The sequence below is a fragment of the Vulpes vulpes genome, chromosome 2 (assembly GCF_048418805.1).
Source record: "Vulpes vulpes isolate BD-2025 chromosome 2, VulVul3, whole genome shotgun sequence".
Taxonomy (NCBI): domain Eukaryota; kingdom Metazoa; phylum Chordata; class Mammalia; order Carnivora; family Canidae; genus Vulpes; species Vulpes vulpes.
The window spans coordinates 127,107,363-127,125,465 of record NC_132781.1 but is presented as its reverse complement, the minus strand read 5'-3'; the positions used below and the strand labels follow the sequence as shown (position 1 = coordinate 127,125,465).

At 37.7% G+C, this 18,103-nt stretch overlaps 1 protein-coding gene across 4 annotated transcripts in view; it reads left to right on the top strand.

The window, feature by feature from the left end:
• The first annotated feature begins 464 nt into the window (after positions 1–464).
• Positions 465–18,103, top strand: part of SLC38A9 (solute carrier family 38 member 9) — an 83,894-nt gene continuing 66,255 nt past the window's right edge. For 2 of the 4 annotated variants that reach the window (XR_003238131.2, XM_072749941.1), the window contains exons 1-2: positions 523–753; positions 13,305–13,451. Coding sequence is in view for 1 of the 4 variants with exons in the window: in XM_026018798.2 (XP_025874583.1) it covers positions 13,348–13,451 (104 nt within the window). In the remaining 3 variants the exon portion in view is untranslated. Of the gene's footprint in view, positions 754–13,304; positions 13,452–18,103 lie in introns of all 4 variants that reach the window. The other 2 variants (XM_026018798.2, XM_072749943.1) reach the window with 2 other exon arrangements.

The following is an 18,103-nucleotide window of genomic DNA, read 5'->3' as shown; positions in this document are numbered from 1 at the left end:
GTTAATTTGGGGTGGCTTTGGGAGAAATTACTAGGTATGTGGAGAATGGGCTAAAAGGTTCCCAAAGCCCCTCTTTTAGCCTAGAGAAGAATTCTTCAACGCATTAAAAGAAACAACAACAACAACAAAAAGAAACAACAACAAAAAACTAAGCGTCTAGACAAGAGAGTGAGAGTGCCAATCCAGTTTTCCAACCCAGTTTTCCCCGCGGGCGGTGGGATTCAAGCAGTGACGACAGTACAGAACACTAGCCACAGGACCCCGAAAAGAGATAATGGGAGTTCAGCCCTAGATGAGATGCCACGTCAACCCCTTCTTAGGTGCCTTCTGGAGGTGTAAGGACTGCAGGAGACGGCATTTCTTCTCCTAAGCTTTCGGACCTCAGGCTAGCATAGCCGCCAAGGCTGAACAGCAAGGAGCAGAGATGAGATTTGCGCACCTGGACCGCCCCGCCTTCCAAAGCCGGACGATTGGGCTCCGCGGCGAGAGGCTTGTTGGCTATCGCAGAGGCCTCTGGGAGTTGTAGTCCCCAGGGGCGGGAGGTGTCACAGCGGCGGTCGGCTTAAAGCGCTCAGAACTCCATCCCCCGCCGGCCCCCGCGGCCCAGGCTGTTGCCTCTTCCTGTTCAAGGGAAGAGAAAGCCCTGCTGCCGCAAGTTGAGAGGATTTGGGAAGGGGTCTCCGCCTTCTCCCTTGGGAAGGGGTCTCCGCCTTCTCCCTGACTTCTCCGAGATTGAGAGCTTGGCTGACGCAGGTAGGGCATGTTTCCTGGTCTTACAAAAATCACCCTTCCGGAGGGAGCGGAGGGGACAAAGGGGAGCGGCGGGAGCCGCTGAGCTTGCTGTGGAGCCGGCTGTCACCGGGGAAGTTCCTTAATGAAGCGCGTCGAACAGTTGCTTCTTGGGGGAGCGGTGAGGCCGAAGTCGGGGACCGAAGAGACCCCTCCGGAAGGGCGGCGCGCGCTTCTCTCCGGGCTCTGGCGGCTCCTGCGGGGGCTGAGAGAATTCGAGGGGCTGTGAGGGAGTCGGTGCCTGTTTGAGCCTTCGGAGAGAGGCGGGGAGACGGGAGGTAAACCCCCGGGTGAGAAAGAGGAGAACTGGAATCATTGCGAGAGCCGGCGAGGCTTTTCCCTACCTCGAGTTGGGAAGAGCTGGAGAAAGGAGATGGGGAGGAAACACCTTCGTGCCTTGAGCGAGGACCACAGATGGGTGGCGGGCCCGAAACCCTTGAAGTCCTCGCCGCATTCCTCACCCGTTCCCCTCCCCCTCCCCCACCCCCACCCGGGTCTCTAACGTGAGAGCGGGTGTCTTGATGGGAGCAGGTGGCTTTACATCTTAGCTGTCTTAGAATACGGAACTGGAAGAGGCCCTTGAGAAAAGCCTCAAAAGCTAGCCAAGCACATTCTCCTTACTGGACTTAGGAGGAAACGACGGTCCACCAAGTTGGAGAAACTGCCTCGCGCATGACCAGCCAGCCAGTTAATTGCCAACTGGACTAAAACCGAAATTTCATGACTCTGAAGTAGTGCCTTAATCTACTGCTGAGATCTGTAGATCAGCAAACGTGTTACTCCTTTTTTCTTTTATGCTTACGTACTCATTTTCTCTCCTTTACCCTATAATTCCTTTCACTATTTTTTTTTTATATTCCCCGTATGAGTGAAACCATATCATGATAAATCAGAGAGGGTGACAAACCATGAGAGAGACTCCTAACTCTGGGAAACGAACGAGGGGTGGTGGAAGGGGAGGTGGGCGGGGGGATGGGGTGGCTGGGTGACAGGCACTGAGGGGGGCACTTGGTGGGATGAGCCCTGGGTGTTATAGTGTCATACTATGTGTTGGCAAATCGAACTCCAATACAAAATATATACATATTTAAAAATGCTTATGTATGCAAAATAATAAGCAACCGCTGAAGGGAAAGTTTTTAAACGTCTCAATAAATCAAAGAAACCGCTGTCTTAACTTGAAGAAAAATCTCTACAAACTTCATAGTAATGTAAAAGGTTGGTAGCAAATTAAGCTGTCACCTTTCCTTTCCCAGTGTATGCCCACTTGAGCTCTGAGAACACTCAGCCTTAGGTTGCTTCTCTCAATCCTAAATGCTGTATATCTCAGTCATATAAAAATAGTATGTTAATCGTGATTTTACAATACCTTAAATATGTATAGTGAAGGGTAAACAGCATAAGAGGATGGGAATACTCACCTGAATTACGAAATAAAATAATTATGGTATTTTTTTAAAGAAGGAGATATGAATATAAAAGTTAAAAAATATCATTAAGAGGTTAAAAACTGCTACTGGACCTGCATTTTATAATACACTTAAATTTCAGTTCCCGGTGTTGGAGGAGAGGTTCGTTGGTGCCATTGCATTGTTTTGGCTGGTAATTTGTTTATCAGACTACATTGCCCTCCAGCACTGTCAAATTTAACACTTTTTGAAGCATTAATTGATCAATTTGGAAGCATGTTTCATCAGAATTGGAGCAGTATAGTTCTTATTGGCTGACCATTACATGATTTATAAGGAAGAGGTTGAGATAATGTTACCACACTTTATAGCAGTTACAGACTTATATAGAAAAAAACACATATACATAGCATAACTTTTTTCACCAAGCTGCCTTTTTTATGATATGGTTCCATTGGCTTTTATTTACATTAACATAGTATAGAGGTGAGTAAACTACAACCAAATTGCTATGACTATTACTGCCAGATGTATTTTTTATAGAGTCTTATTGAAACATACCCATGTTCATTCATTTATATATTGTCTTATGTGCTAAAGGACAGAGTTGAGTAGCTGCAGAGATCATAAGGCTCACGAAGCCTAAATATTTATTATTTGGCCCTTTACAGAAAAAGTTTGTCAACCCCTGCTCTGCTAAGCTGAATCGCAACCTCTACCATATGCAAGGGTATTAGGTAATACTAATTTTCAGTCTCTGAAAAAGAACATATAAATACTTGTATAGTGGGTCCATAATTCAACTGATCTGTAACTCAAGCTTGAACTGCACAGGTCCATTTTTACATGAATTTTTTATAGTATAGTACTGTAAATGTATTTTTCTTATGACTTTCTTAATAACATTTTGTTTTCTCTAGCTTTTATGTAAGAATACTCTATAACATGTACAATATACAAAATATGTGTTAATCAACTATTTATGCTGTCAGTAAGGCTTCCAGGCAAAAGTAGGCTATTAGTAAAGTTTGGGGGGGAAGTCAAAAGCTATATTTGCATTTTCAACTGCAGGGTTGTGGTAAGTGCCTTTAACTTCTACTTTGTTCAGGGGTCAGCTCTACATTTCCTGGACAAATACTTGATAGGTCCTATTGCAGATTGTTGCTAGCATCTTGGCTAGATACAATAGATTAGCTTTTGCAAAGAATTTTTTTTAATTTTTTATTTATTTATGATAGTCACAGAGAGAGAGAGAGAGAGAGAGGCAGAGACACAAGCAGAGGGAGAAGCAGGCTCCATGCACCGGGAGCCCGACGTGGGATTTGATCCCAGGTCTCCAGGATCGTGCCCTGGGCCAAAGGCAGGCACTAAACCGCTGCGCCACCCAGGGATCCCATCTTTTGCAAAGAATGGTAAAAGGACACTTCTGAGCCTAATGTTTTGGAAAAGAGCTGACATCCTTTGAAATATACTGAAACTCACAGATCAGTACCTTTTAAAAATAATGTCATACGAACTTTCTTTGGTTGCTTTCTATGTCCTTTTTATGGCTTTTTCAATGCAGGTATCAGCAAGCAGGTCAGTTATTTGTCATTTTCCTCTTGAGACTTCATACTGAAACCAATTTTAAAGTAAGTAGGACTTATTATTAAAAGACTGCTTTGACCTTAACAGTCTTGCTTCTGGGACTTTTTTTTTTTAATTTTTTAATTTTTTTTAAAAAAAAGATTTTATTTATTTATTCATGAGAGACACTGAGAGAGAGAGGCAGGCTCCATGCAGGGAGCCCGACGCGGGACTTGATCCCGGGACTCCAGGATCACACCCTGTGCCAAAGGCAGGCACTAAACTACTGAGCCACCCAGGGATCCCTGGGACTTTGTTTTAAAACTCGGAGGATTGAGTGAGCATTAGAAATGAGTGTATCTGTTTATGTCATCTTGCACGTTTAGCTCCCTGTATCAGTGTTATGTCTATGGCAAATTAATGGTATAGAAGTATTCAACATTTTAGTTATTCATTGATGGTGCTGTTTTGTGTTATTACCTATATAATATTAGTTGTGGGAGTCTAATTTGCCTCAGTCTAATTCATCAGACTTCAGAATATCTTGTAGTTGTACTCATCAAGATTCCAAAAAGCATTACATTTCCTTCAAAATAGCATTCTTGGGGTATTTGAAACTCAGGCTAATCGACTAATTGAGGCAACTAAAAATTACCAATTTTCTTACAATTCTTTGTATTTACTTGAATTTTTTTTAAGATTTTATTTATTCTTTTTTACATTTTTTTTATTTATTTATTTATTTATTTATTTATTTATTTATGGTAGTCACACAGAGAGAGAGAGAGAGAGAGAGGCAGAGACATAGGCAGAGGGAGAAGCAGGCTCCATGCACCAGGAGCCCGACGTGGGATTCGATCCCGGGTCTTCAGGATCGCGCCCTGGGCCAAAGGCAGGTGCCAAACCGCTGCACCACCCAGGGATCCCTTATTTATTTATTCTTGAGAGAGATTTTATTTATTTATTCTTGAGAGACAGAGAGGCAGAGACACAGGCAGAGGGAGAAGCAGGCTCCATGCAGGGAGCCCGATGTGGGACTCAATTCTGGGACCCCCAGGATCATGCCCTGGGCTGAAGGGAGGTGCTCAACCAGAGCCACCCAGGCGTCCCATATTTACTTGCATATTATTAAATCTTTGAAAAGCACTAGAGACTTCAGCCTCATTTACAACTTATTTAGATCATTGAGGTATTATCAGTGTTCTTGCTTATTTGGAATAAAGAGCTAATTTGACAGTGTCACAACATTTCAGATTTGCTCAGAACAAATATATGTATGTGATTAAACTGAAACCTTTATGTCAAATCCTGAACACCTTTCATGTTTTCCCTAAATTTGATTATCATTTCTGGTAAGGCTGACTGAAATCCAAGGACCTTTCTAGATTTTTCTTGTTCTGGGTTTCCTAACATTTAATCTTAGCAAAAGTATTAATCTCCAGGAGTTCAAAGAATCCTCTCTTCCTAAACTCAGCCACATTCTCAGTTCAGTATAGGAACCTATACTGTAGAGAGTATTGGTTAGAAACAGAAGTCTGGGCAGACACCACGGTATACTGGAAACGACAACACTCTACTTAATGTACCAGTGTAGACCATGCCTCAAATTAACTATTGTGTATAATTCAAATAAAGAACACCCTGACAATACTTTCTGAAGGTGATTTTCTCAGTTTTTAGAGATTGAGGAGCAATAAGATTGTGTCTCCTCATCAATATTAAAGTTTTTCTCTAGCATTTATCAATTCAATTGATGACTTTTCTCTTACAGTATACAAATTTCATTAAGTTTGGTTTTATTAAAAAAACAAACAAACAAACAAAAAAGTTTGGTTTTATTAAGTTCAGAAATAATAGCAAACTTATCTATGGAGTATAACAGTGCCTGGCATGCTTCTAAATGTTTACACAAAGGAATTTATAGATTTTTAGAAAAATTTTTGTGTGCTTAAATTGTTTTGAATGAATATTCCCCCGGTTCTTATGTACTCTTTTTAATGAGAGGATCCTGGCTGACAATCATCTTTTCAATTCCTAAAATGTTTAATTTTTGAAACTGAGAAAATATTTTTAAAAATTCTGTAAAGCTAATAACTTCAGTTTTTTTCAGGAGGCAAATTAATGCTGAGACTGAGATTGTATTTGCCAGTGGTTTATTTAACGTAGGTTCACTGTGGGAATTTCACAAGCCAATAGTATACAGAATAATGCCTCTTAATAAGCCAATAAAGATATAGCATATTCCAAATCAGTGATAAACTAACCATACTCTTGTTCAATACAAGGGTAGATGAAAGGAATGAAGTCCAAATTTAGTTAAGGTGTACCTTTTTGGAGTTGGTACTTGGGAAAGACAGCTTAGCCAACCAGAGCTAATGTCCAGCTGCCTGCACAAAAGTAAAAGTCTCTTTCTGTTAGAGCATGTTGTTAGGGAGGATCAATGTCCCTGTTGATGGGCAAGATGATCTCCGGGCTGCTACACAGCTTTTGCCACTGCAGACAAAAGTAGCCTTTGCCTCAGCAGGATCTAATTGCCTCCAGGTCTTTGGAGAGCTATTTTAGATCAGCAGTCACCTTGGCTATGCCAAACACACTGATAGTCCTCACATACTCACTATTTATAGTACAGATACCCTCTTGCCATAGTTGCATGTTCATATGTTTTTATTGGTAAGCAGTTGAGCTCCTGAGTTCTTATCAGTGAAAACAGATGAGATGATGACATCCTAGCACAACTTACTTTGTTTATATCAAAATGACTGTACTTCTAAAGCAACATTTTTTTGACCTTTGTCATAAACCGATGGATTATAACAGTTCACTTAAATTGTAAACAAGTAGACTTGAAGTCAAACCAATACACAGTATATAACTTCTCTACAATATCTTTATTTCCCAAGTTTTTAATTTCTGTGCTATATCTACCTTAATTTAAAATGTATTTTTCATTGATATTTTATATATTTTCACTCCTTATATCCAGGAAACAGTTTTTTCAAGTTAATTAGTCATTGACAGTGTGAAATTAAGGAAGTTTAATAGGACTATCAATCCTAGTTTTATAATTAGCAGTTCAAAGTAATCTTGAAAAATACTGCTTTTTAGTTTTAAAATTTAAGACCAAACAAATCAACTGAATTATTAGTTAGCTTTATTATGCAAAGGGAGGAACTGAAAGATCAAGTTTGTGTTTTTGCTTAACTAATTATTTTCGTGAAATTACTTAACTTTGTCTCAGTTACTTCCATCTTATTGGAAGATTAATAACGACTACTATTAAATAATGTACACTTTATATTCAGGATCATTTCTCATGCTTCACATCTGATTTTTTTGTGAATCTGTGTTTTAAACAGGCAAGTAAACTTTTTACCATAAGAGATTAATCTTGCACTGATCTATTACAAAGTTAATTTAGCAGCCAGGACTAACAATTGGTGTAGGAAATGATGAACTGAAAATTGGAATTGGTAATTAACATCCTGCTAGGTTTTATTTTTTAAGTGATTTAGGACAAGTTACCTGACTTCCAGGCTTCCTAAAATAATAATATATTTTTTTAAGTTTTTATTTATTTATTCATGAGAGACACACAGAGAGAGAGAGGAGACATAAGCAGAGGTAGAAGCAGGCTCCATGCAGGGAGCCCGACATGGGACTCTCTCCTGGGTCTTAGGCAGCGCTAAACCGCTGAGCCACCCGAGCTGCCCAATAATATTTTTTAAGTTTATTAAGGATGGGGACCATGAGTTAAAAAAAAGTTTATTTTCTCAGTACTTCAGTACATTGTAGAGTCTCAGTGTGACGTTGTTGAATGAATATATTGTTCAGAGTTTGCCATTAGTCAATATTTTAGTTGTCTCATCTTAAAAGAGATTATCAAAAGGAAGACAGAATAAAACGCTTCATGACTAGAGATGGTAGTACTTTGATTTCACTTTTTTTGAAAAGTCACTTTTTTTTGTCTCTGGTAAGACTGATAAGTTAATGAGAGCTTTGGCTTAAATGCTGGGCAGGAAAACAGAACAGAAGAGGGAAACGGAAGGGAATGACAGAGGAAAGAAAATGCACATATTCTAGGGATGGAATATGTTACCAACATCTTTGTCACTTTAATAGTGGCATTTTGAAGACTTTCACCTACCTCCCACTACCTCTACTGCAGAATTTTTCACTTAGAAAAAAGAGGAAAACCTCAAGAGGCTGCTTATGTAAAAAAAGTTTTTTCATTTGTTTTCTGAGAGAAATAATAATGCGTTTTTGAAGATTTATTTTCCCATTACGAAGTACTAAGTATAATACACATCATTTTGCTTAATTTTCAACCACACCAGTGAGGTGGAAGTTATTTTTTCAGTTTCACTGATGAGAAAATAAATTAATGGAGGTTAAATGGTTAACCTTCAGTTACATAGGTAGTGAGTAGCAGGTAAGGATTGCTGACTCAAAAACTTTTTTTTCTACTCTGTCATAAATGCTATATTTAGAAAAGTAGTAGTAGCAGTCTTAAGACTCCGTTAAACAAATACAGCACCAATAAAACTATACTTGTTAAGAAGTCAGGAAAGAAGCACAGCATAATGGCAAAGCATATAGACTCTGAGCCTAGACTGCCTGGGTTTGAATTCTAGCTCTCCCACTTACTAACTTTGTAATTGGTTAACTTCTCTGTGCCTTGTCTCCTTATTTATAAAACGAAGATAATCATAGTAACTTAGAATTGAGGAATAAAGATAAAGCACTTGCCTTTAAATGTTAAAACCTATTTATTTCACTTTATGGAACTTGGTGTTTGTGTTTGCTTATGTGTGAAATGCAACATGCGTACAGAAAAGTGCATAAAACATGTATGTAATTATAGAGTAAATTATAAAGCAAACCAGAATCAAGTTGAAGAATACAATATTGCCATCACCATATAAGATACTTTCCTGTCCCTTCCTATCACAACCTACTTACCTAGGTAAAATCACATTCTACTTACCTAGAGCAGGGTTTCTCAACCTTAGAACTATTGACATTTTGGACTGAATAATTCTTTGTTGTAGGAGGCTGTCTTGTTCATTGTAGGATATTTAGCAGCATCCATAGTCCCTGCCCACCAATGGCATTTTGCCTAGTGATAAAAACCAATTGGGTGAGATCAAGTGCTTCTCTATAACTCTCTATAACTCTGCCTGCTATGTACAGAGTAGACTGTAAGGGCATAGGGTAGAAGCAGGGATCTCCATCAGAAAACTGTTGTAGAAATCTTGGTAATAAGTGATGGTGGCCAGACCCTGGATATACTTGAAGAGAAAGCCAACACTATTTTCCTAATAGATTGAATGTACACTGAGAAAAAAAGTCATGGATACCCCCAAGAATTTTGACCTGAATAAATAGTATTTAGATGCCATCATTTGAAATCAGGAAAACAATGAGTAGGATAGTTTTTTGGGGAAAAAACTAAAAGTTCAGTTTTGGATATATTGTCCATTATATCCAAATAAGATGTTAATAATATATACATATATCGAATCATTACATTGTATAATACAATGTTCTGTATCGGTTATATTATTAAAGTGGGGACACTTTCATGTCTCAGTCAGTTGAGCGAGTGTCTGACTCTTGATTTTAGCTCAGGTCATGATCCCAGGGTCATGAGATCGAACCCTGCATCAGGCTCTGTGCTCAGCAGGGAGTTTGCTTAGGATTCTCTTTCTCCCTCTGTCTCTCCCTCTGCTTGTATGCACTCTCTCTTTCTCTAAATAAATAAATACAACTTTTTAAAAAAAGATGTTAGTCTGATCTAAAAGATTAGACAGTTGGATATGCAAGTGTGAAATCCAGGAGGGAAATGTTGGCTGGAAATGTTACTGTGGAAGTTATTATTGTCTAGATCAATAGAACTTTCTGCAGTGATGGAAATGTTTTATATCTACACTGTGTAGTTTGGTAGCCACTAGCCACATGTGGCTGTTGAACACTTCAAATGTGGTTAGTGTGACTCAAGTACTGAATATTTTTAAATTTAATTTTAATTAATATATACAGCTACATGTGACTAGTGGCTGCTGTATTATGTAATGCAAATAGTATTACTAAAACCGTGAGATTGGATAATATTACCTACAGATTGAGGGTAGATAACATTACGTACAGATTGAGAACCAAGGCTGAACCTTGAGACTGCAATTTTAAGAATTCTAGGACACAAGAAATAAATAGAAAATGAGACAAAGAAAGAGGAGAGACCAGGAGGGTGTAGAGAAAACCTAGAACCCTAGTGAATCTAGTTTAAGAAAGAAAGTGTTGACTTATGTCACTTATTTCTGATAAGACAAGCGAGTTAAATACTGAAAAATGACCATTGGATTTAAGTCATTGGCAATCTAACAAGAGCACTTTCTCTGTAGTGATGGGGAAGATAGCCTGATTAGCATGGGTTCAAGAAAGAATGGGAGGATCTTTTCTATTTTATGTTATTTCTCCTAGGTTTTTTATGTTTTTCTCCTTTTCTTGCTTTTGTTTAGATCTGCATTTTTTTTATCATTCTCTTTTTCTATTCTACTAGATTTTAAGTTATGTATTGTTTTAAAGTTACCTTTAAAATTGCAGCATGCATTGCTTCAAAATATAATGTTGATCTAGACAATACAAACACTTTAGAACACTAATTCCAAGACCTTCACTTGACTTTTTTCCCCTTTGGTCTGAAATTTTAATTCTTTTTTTTTTCTGCTCTATGATATTGTTTATTAATTCTGCTTGGAATTCGTTAAACTTCTTGAATCTGCAAATTGTTATCTTTAATGAATTGTAGAAAATTCTTAGGCACTATCTCTTCAAATATTACCTCTGCTATCTCCTCTCTATGGTTCTCCAATTACATGCATATTAGACCTTCTCTATCTCCCATGTCTCTTAACTTGTCTTCCACATTTTCTGTCTTTTTTTCTCTTTTTGCCGTTCTAGATAGTTTCTTCTGATTTGTCTTCTAGGTCATTAGTTTTGAACTTTTATTTTTTAAAAGATTTTATTTATTTATTTTTGAGAGAGGCAGAGACATAAGCAGAGGGAGAAACAGGCTCTCTGTGGGGAGCCCATTGTGGGACTCCATTGTGGGACTCCAAGGCATCTCAAGCCTTGAGCCGAAGGCAGATGCTCAACCATTGAGCCATCCAGGCATCCCAGTTTTAAACTTTTAAATTCACCCATCAAGTTTTAAATTTTGGCTATCTTACTATTGGGAGGAGTTAAAAAAAATTCATTCTGGTTCTTGTCAAACAAGCTAAGTTACTTTTTGGTAATCTCCACTTTGTCTTTATTTGTTGTTTGCTTTACAGAATATATTTATTGCAGCATGTACTGGGAATCATATTTGAAGTTATAAGCTAATTTAGTGAAATGAGCTTCATATATGCAAAGTGAGATTAATGTAATTAATACATATTAAATCAAAATTTCTTTTTTTTTTTTTAACGATTTGAGAGAGAGAAAGCGTGCATGAGCAGGGGGAAGGGCAGAGGGAGAGAGAGAGAGACAGACAGAATCTTCAAGCAGACTAGACTCCCTGCTGAGTACAGAGCCTAATAGAGTGCTCAATACCAGGACCCTGAAATCATGACCTAGGCTAAAATCAAGAGTCCACTACTTAACTGACTGAGCTACCCAGGTGCCCCATTAAATCAAAAATTCTTTTTTAAAAAAAAAAAGATTTTTTATGTATTTATTTGTGAGTGAGCATGAGCAGTGTGGAGAGGCAGAGGGAGAGAGCAAGCAGATTCCCCACTCAGCGGGGAGCCTGTCACAGGGCTCAATCCCAGGACCCCAGGGTCATGACCTGAGCCAAAAACAGGCACTTAACCAACTGAGCCACCCAGGCACCCTTAAACAAAAATTAATACAAAGTTGGCAAAAGAAGGGGAAAAAAAACTTTTTTAAAAAGATTTTATTTATTCATGAGCAACACAGAGAGAGGCAGAGACACAGGCAGAGGGAGAAGCAGACTCCATATAGGGAGCCAATGCAGGACTCAATCCCAGGACCCTGAGATCACTCCCTGAGCCGAAGGCAGACGCTCAACCACTGAGCCACCCACATGTCCCTGTATTAGTTTTAGCGTACAATATAGTGATTCAGCAGTTCCATATATTACTCAGTGCTCATCAAGATAAGTGCACTTCTTAATCCCCATCACCTATTTCACCCATCTCCCCACCTACCTCTCCACCTCCCCTCTGGTTACCATCTGTTTTCTATAGTTAAGAGTCTGTTTTTTGGTTTGTCTCTTTTTTTTCCTTTGCTTGCTGTTTTGTTTCTTAAATTGCACATATGAGTGATATATAGTATTTGTCTTTCTCTGACTGGCTTTTTTTTTTTGCTTATCATTACCTTCTCTAGATCTATTGGCTGAATACTATTCCACTGTATATGTATCTACTTTATCTTTTATTTAAAAACAGGAACCATAATTATTTTCTAATCTTGTTTTTTTTTCTAATCTTGTTTTGATAATCCCTATAGTTGAAGTCTTTATAAATCTATTTCAGCTGGTGTTTCTTCTGGTTCTCACTTAATAGTATTTTATTTCTTTGCATGCTAGGTTATTTTTGGCTGTATACTGTTCATCATCCTTGAAAGATTGTTAGCAGATCTTTGAGGCATAGGATCAAGGTGTGTCCTCCAAGAAAAGATTTACATTTGTTTTTAGCAGTTACCTAGAAGTTGTACCAAGCAAGTTAACCTTAAATTATATTCACAACTTTAAGTGTTCTTTGACCTCTTTGCAAATCCACATGAAGTGCAGTTTATAGTATATAACACTTCCCCTTCTACAGATGCAGACATGCATGTATGCATGCATGCACATGTGTACACACACAAACTGCCTGTGGGCAGTGTCAGGAAATTTGGTTTGTAGTTCTCATGTCAGGGAGTGACACTTCTACTGCTTGCTAATCCCTCATCTAATGGTAAAGATTTTTGTACTCCCAGCTATATTATTGTGAGGAAGGAAAGGGGATGATTTCTTATTATATCGTTCCTTGCTCTGAGTAAATCCCAGGTTTTGTCTTCTATTTCCCAAGTACTTCACAAGGCCTTGAAAACTTCAGTCCCATCTTTTTCTGAACAGCAAATACCCTCCAGGCAGAAGCAATTTCTTGAGCTATTTACCTCACTAGGTTCCTTAACTGTACCTACTAATCACCTGATTATCATCATTATTTTTGATGCTTTTCAAAAGATGTTTTCTGTATTTTATCCAATAGTTTTAGTTGTTTTCTATGGGAAAATGGGTCCAAATAGGCTAATCTGCTTTATTACTAGAAATGGATTGCCCCACTTACTTTTTTATTAAGCTGAGAAAAACAGTAACTACAATTCAGCTTAGCTAATTTCTGATAAAACATTTTAGCCCTATACCTCATTAAGATATCATCAGCAAATTCCTGTATTTTTCCAGTATCTTAAGCATGCAGCTGTATTACCTGTTAATAAGAAAATAATTTTTAATTAAGTTTTATATTTTTTTATCCTTTCTGGTTTATATAGGACTGACCTGATCAGTGTTTAGAGCCTAAGAAAAGTGACAAACATGGATAGTGATTCTAGGCATCTTCTCATCCCTGAGGTAGATCATGAAGTAAATCCTGGACCTATGAATATCCAGTTTGATTCATCAGATCTAAGATCCAAAAGGTAAGAGATTAAAATAAAATACTTATTTCATAATTAGAGATTTAATTATTAGACTGGAACTAATTATGTAACCAAATATATATAGCTTTGAATATAAAACATCCAATTACTTAACAGCATTTGTATGTGGGAGGGGAAAAATATGAATATTCTTTTGTCTTTTACATTTGACTTTTTTGACTAAGCTCACCGTCTTTGGAATGGGTTGGGTTAAATTTTACAAAATAAGATGTATTTATATAATATATTTAACAAATATATTGATTACCTGCTCTGTGCAAAGTAATATGCTAGGTACTGGGGATAAAACAGTAAAATTAATACATAATCCTTACCTGAGCTTAAATTGCAGCAGAAAGTTTAAGATAATTTGAGCTTAAAATTTATATTTCATTGCATACCTGGAAAACCTAAAATAAACCACTGCAAAATTATTTTAAGTGAGAATTCAGTAAAGTGGCTCTTTACAAAATAAGAAAAAGTAGTATTCCAGTAAGAGAATGTAATGGAAGGAAAGAAAAAAATGAGATAAGAGTAGCCTTAACAATGTGCAAAATCTACATGAGAGGGCAGCCCCGGTGGGTCAGCAGTTTAGCGCCGCCTTCGGCCCCATGTGTAATCCTGGAGACCCGGGATGGAGTCCCATGTCAGGCTCCCTGCATGGAGCCTGCTTTTCCCCTCTCCCTCTGTCTCTGCCTCTCTCTTTCTCTGTGTCTCTCATGAATAAATAAAATCTTTTAGAAAATCTACATGAGAGAAACTTTAAGATTTAGAGTATTTTTTCATATCTGAAATGCTGATTGTGAGTTGAACTGTTCTTGATTTTTGGTAATATAACACTAAGATAAACTGCTACCAAAACATCTGATACAATAATCTCTTAGTACGTAAAGATATATTTTTTTAATTTACTGAAAGAACTCTTGAACTTATTTGGTATTTTATCATATATCTCTTATGCAATTATAACAGTAAAAACAAAATATATCATTTAAGATACTACTAATGCTTCACCTTTAGAATATGATTCCTTGCCATCAATTTTCTGATTTGGTGTTATCAAAATTGGGATTTTTTTTCCCTCCCATACCTAATTGTCCTTTGTATCATTAAGGATGTTAATAATGCAGTATTTGTTAAAAGAATTTTCTTTCAAATTGCTGACACTTTCTTTTAGTTTGGATGCTTGCACTTTCCTAATCTTACCAGAAGGTGTCACAGAAGGTTTTCTGACAATATTATGGCCCATATTTCTTCTTAAATGGTTTGGTGACTGAAATGACCAGAAATTACAATTATCTGTCATACCACCAGGAATGACACCACTTTTATGACAGCTGACAGTGATTAGAAGATGTACTGGATTATGAGATCTAACCATATTTTAGAAGTGTATATGTTAGAATTGGTAAAATATGACATATAATGAAAAGGCATATTTTGCATTCAGTGGAAGGACTCCAAAATACAGTTAATGCTCTTTAAATTTTACTCCATAAATTTAATGTTTCCCCTCGCCCCCAAAAATGCCAGCAGCCAATTCCAAAGTTTATATGGCTCACCAATTTCATTTCTAAGCATTAACTCATAATGTCAAATAATATATGTACAAGGTTTTTAACACAATATTTTTTTATAATAGTAAAAGATTTAAAACAACCAGAATGTCTTTTCTTACAGGACTGGATAAATAAATTTTGGCACATTGATAAAATGGAATATTTTTCATCCATTAAAAAGAAGGAAATGGCTTTATTACATATCAAAATGGAACAAGTCTTCAACTTGTTAAATCAAAAAAGTTCAAAACAGTGTATATAATGTACCGCCATTTGGGTAAAAATAAATTTAAAAACTATATATAATACAATATGTATAAGTGGCTCTGGAAAAATAATTAGATGTTTCTGGGTTTTTTTTAAGGGTTTATTTATTTATTCATGAGAGACACAGAGAGGCAGAGACACAGGCAGAGGGAGAAGCAGGCTCCATGCAGGGAGCCCGATGCGGACTCAATCCCGGGACTTCAGGATCACTCCCTGGGCTGAAGACAGGTGCCAAACCACCGAGCCACCCAGGGATCCCCCTAAGTAGTAGATGTTAAGAGTGGTTGCCTCCTCAGAGAGAAACTGTGCTTGCGGTGGGAGATGTGGCAGATGCTGTTGGGTAAATACTCAACAACTATTCAACCACCATACCTGTTCCTTGCCCACAGAATCTTAATTTTGTCAATAGTGGCAATAGATTCTGATCCAGGAGATGAAGGAGGATTGATGTAAGCTAGTCTTCATAATCCTATTTCCATTTTCCAGATACGTAATTTTTTAGTCTTTTCTGAAGCTAGAGATGGCAGAGAAATGTATCATTGTCATTTATATAATGGCCATCACAGAAGATAATGAAATGAATCTTATAATTTTCACTTGTGTATTCCAACATCAAGTGAATACAAGAACTTATGAATGCTAAGTGAATGTTCAGGATTTTTTTTGAAACCTCTAAATTCTATGATAAATAATTGACCACTGTGACAATAGAACATAGGTCATTAAAGTGCATTCCATTGCAATAAGTTGGCAGGAGTTCATCTAGTTTTCTGAGAATCTGTTTAACCGTGTAGATTAAATGGAAATATATTTTCTGTAATGAAACTTGTCAAAATGAGAAAGAATCAACTATTCACAATCATGGGATAACTACCTAGGTAAGCATGTTTTAAGGAAAGCAAGTATTTATTGGGACTTGCAGTATTGAATGCCAATTTGCTTGTCAAATAATTTCTGTTTAAGAAAATAGGAACTATTATTTGATGAGAAAAGAAGTAGGAATACCTAAACACATTTTTAGTTCTATTAAAAGATGGGTTACTTCACTTTATATGCATTAAAAACACTTCAGACACACTGAGGGAAGTTATCTTCCACTAGAAGAGCCAGCTTTGATAACTATTTCTAAAACATTGATCATTTTAGAGTTACCATATAACTTTGGTGATGTCCCATTACAATATTGTGTAATACTATAAGATATATTTTAAAATCTGTTTACTTTAAAAAAAATTTTTTTTAATTTATTTATGATAGTCACACAGAGAGAGAGAGAAAGAGGCAGAGACATAGGCAGAGGGAGAAGCAGGCTCCATGCACCGGGAGCCCGACGTGGGATTCGATCCCGGGGCTCCAGGATCGCGCCCTGGGCCAAAGGCAGGCACTAAACCACTGCGCCACCCAGGGATCCCAAATCTGTTTACTTCTTAAAATTAGGCTTAATTTAGCCACATCTTCACAGATTTGTGAAATGATGAGTTTAAGTATTGTTTATCCTTTATTCTAATATGTGTTGTGATAAATATCAAGTAGTTAAGATAGCACTAATCCTTGTGCTACCTAAAAATTATCTTACGTGTAACCATACTTTGGCCATTCGAGTATAGAAAGCATTGATTGTTCTTCCTCAGTTTTGCTTGTGATTAATTTTCTCTCTCCCACTAGGTGGCAATCAGAATCATGTTATCAGTTTAAATGTAACAGTTTTAAGAACTTCTTTGAACTGATAGTGTGCTGGATCTGCTTATCACATTGGTGGAACTGGGATTTAACTAGACTCAAGTGGAGGAAGAAAAGGAATACATGTCAACCATTTGGTCATTGAGGAACTTCTATGAACTATACATGTGCACTTTTCTCTCTCTGCACCTCTCCTCCCCCTCAAGTTTTTCACCTGGCTTGGGGTGGAGTTTGGAATGTGGGTGGAGGGACAGAAAGGTTAAGAAATCTCCCATGTTATATGTGATATATTCCATTGGCAATTACTGGTCTGAGAGATTGTTATCCTGCTTTTCCCAGACTTTGGTAACCAAAGATAGAGCTGGTATTCAGGATTGCTTCATACTGTGCTGCTGCACTGGGATTATGCCCCTTGGGAGTTGAACATTCCAACTAGCCTGAAACCAGATTGTAAAGTGGTTAATTTGTTTTTGAGTTCCCTTTTCTCAGTTTTCTTCTACCAACATTACCTCTTCCATTTTTCCTAGGGCCTAGGGCTTTCACGCTCCTCTCTGTATCCCTAGTGTTCCCCAGGGCAATAATTTACCAGGAGTTTACTCTTAGGCAATGCTTGGTAAATCATACTTTTCCTCACCCCCTTTTCACTAGTATTTATCTGTCCTATTCTTGTAGGGATTTGTTGTCTATTTGGTGTTTTATTTATTTTTTATTTATTTTTTCAAAGATTTTAATTTATTTATTCATGAGAATACACAGAGGGGAGAGAGAGAGGCAGAAACAGGCAGAGGGAGAAGCGGGCTCCACGCAGGGAGCCCAACACGGGACTCGATTTCGGATCCCCAGGGCCATGCCCCGGGCCGAAGGCGGCGCTAGGCCATCCGCTAAACCGCTGAGCCACCCCGGCTGCCCTGTTTGGTGTTTTATTTATTTTTTTTTTTAAAGATTTTTTTTTTTTTAATATTTATTTATTTATTTATTCAGAGAGAGCGAAAGAGTGGCAGAGACACAGGCAGAGAGAGAAGCAGGCTCCATGCAGGGAGCCCGACGTGGGACTCGATCCCAGGTCCGCAGGATCACACCCTGGGCTGCAGGCGGTGCCAAACCGCTGTGCCAGTGTTTTAATGGAAAACAATCTGATGTGTCACA